At 52.0% G+C, this 2,174-nt stretch overlaps 1 protein-coding gene across 1 annotated transcript; it reads right to left on the bottom strand.

Annotated features, from left to right (window-relative positions):
• Positions 1–1,251: 1,251 nt before the first annotated feature.
• On the bottom strand, positions 1,252–1,818 carry ENH_00024250 (Retrotransposable element Tf2 155 kDa protein type 2, related; the record flags this gene model as incomplete). The annotated part of the gene is made up of 1 exon (XM_013584652.1): positions 1,252–1,818. The coding sequence occupies one exon, from the start codon at positions 1,816–1,818 to the stop codon at positions 1,252–1,254; it is 567 nt and encodes a 188-aa protein (XP_013440106.1).
• Between the last annotated feature and the right edge of the window lie 356 nt (positions 1,819–2,174).

Below are 2,174 nucleotides of genomic sequence, written 5' to 3'. Positions count from 1 at the left end.
AAATGCCCGCCTCCCGAAAACGGTGAGCCGTTATTTTCTCAGCGCTTTCTGTAGAGCTACATAAAAACAGAACATCTCGCACCGAACACACAAGAAAGCTACACTCCAACATATCAATACAAACTAGGCCATGGCTGCGCACCACGTGAGCTCCGTGTATTGACGCTCGGCAAATAGCGTACTCGAGTTATCAAGCGTCAGCAAGCCATTCCTTATCTGCAAAATAGCATATGTAAAGTAGATATGTCTGTGAATATCCTAAGATTCAGGCTGGCGAAAACGCCCGCACCGGTGCGGGCCACCAACCCACAGGGCCGCCAAGGAAGCAAGAACCCTGAGTGGGGAGCTTCCAAGGAAAATCGATTTCAGAACTTGGGAAGATGACTGCTATTACTGATATTTTGGTTTTGCTTCATAAGAGATGCGTCAAAGGTAGAAGAATTTTTATAGGGCGACCTATTTTTGGGCCAGGTAGGAGCGTAGTCGCAGCTGAAGGTGCTGTGGACTACAATGGCGCTGGTTCTCTAGTACACCGCGATCTCTGCAGCGACTACGATGCTACCTGGCCCACGACTTACGCACTCTCTGAAATTCTCTCTACCATCGACGCATCAGTCATGAAACGAACACCAAATTATTAAAAATGTTCATCTGTTCTGAGTTCTGAAAACCAAATTTCATAAAAGTCGCTCCTCAGGGTTCTTGCTTTTTTTGCCCGGTAGGAAGGTGACCCGCACCGGCGCCAGCGTTGTCGCCAGCCCCAGTCTTCGGATATTCGTAGGCATGCCTAGTTTATACACGTTATTTTGCTGAAAAATTGCTTTTCTATTTTACTAGTAAGACATTTCCGCGCTCGATAAGCTTCTTCACCTCTTAACCTCGTATAGGTCACCAGCTAGCTATCATCTGAAGGTCACCAGCAAGCCCTATTGTAGTGACTGCGCACTACAAATTCCTTCCTTGCCGGACTGAGCCAGCTTACCCCGAACACATGATTTCTGCTTTTCCGGTCTCTGCTCCCTTCTGATGCTAATGTCATAAGCACATGCGGTGCGCAGCGCTCCCTTCCCCCTCGTCATGAAAGGCTGCCCGCACTGCGGGCCGCAGAAGCTGACGGAGCCAAACCGCTACGTTTCGGAAGGAGCAAGATAGTTTCGAGCCTGAAGACGCTTTCGCTGGCCGCGTTGCCAAGCACGAAACAGAGCCCGACACCCTTTTAGGTGGTGAGCGGGCTCCCAAGTGAGTACAGCGCTACTTGACGAGGAGCTGGGCGTCGGCTCCTGAGCCGCGCTTGTCCATAATATAATCGACCTCATACTCCTCTGTTGGACTGACTGCTGCATCGCGTATAGGGGGCCAGGCGGTATCGGCTTTCTGAGGAACCAAGTCTGGAGGGCGGGGGCGACGGGGAACTAACTTCGAAGCATGGGAAACGTTGTGGCATGCATAAGTACGAGGCAAAGCGAGGCGGTAAGCGACGGTCCGTATACGTTCAATGATTTCAAAGTGCCCTCGGTAACGGGGCTCGAGCTTAGCGCAGCTGGTCGAAGCTTGTAGGTGCTCGCTACTGAGCCAAACCTTTTTGCCCACTGCATACTCCACGGCTCGGCGCTTTGTGTCTGCGCAGTATATCTGCTGCCATTTCGCCTTCAGGATGTGGCTCTCTGCTCTGTCGCAGAGCTGCCGGAAAAGCTTAGTCATCGGAGAAGTGAACGTAGGGGCTAACGTGCCTAGGATATCAAGAGTCGCAGCAGTCAGCGGGTTCTCGCAGATCATGACTTCGAAGGGAGAGAGCTCGGTGGATGAATGGCTTGCCATGTTGTAGGCAAGTCCTTACCCCGGAAGCAAGCGCTCCCACTCGCGTTCGTCAGATTGGATGTAGGTACAAAGCATCTAATCCAGTGCGCAGTTAACCCTTTCAGTTTGACCGTCGCTTTGGGGATGGTAGGACGAGGACATCCACCGTTTGATGTTAAAATAGCTACAGAGCCGTTGCCACAGGTCCCAAGAGAAGCGGGGATCTCGGTCCGATATGAGCACCTCTGGAAAGCCGTGATGGCGGATAAGGCGGTCTGCGAGAAGCTTCACGGTGTATGCTGCTGTGAATGACGTGTCTGCAGGAACGAAATGGGCCATCTTGCTGAGGGAGTCGACCATCACAAGAATCGAGCCGT

This window comes from Eimeria necatrix, genomic scaffold (genome assembly GCF_000499385.1).
Source record: "Eimeria necatrix Houghton genomic scaffold, Enh_scaff1893, whole genome shotgun sequence".
Classification (NCBI taxonomy): Eukaryota; Apicomplexa; class Conoidasida; order Eucoccidiorida; family Eimeriidae; genus Eimeria; species Eimeria necatrix.
Note: the sequence above shows the minus strand (reverse complement) of the source record. Positions and strands in the feature narration are given on the sequence as shown.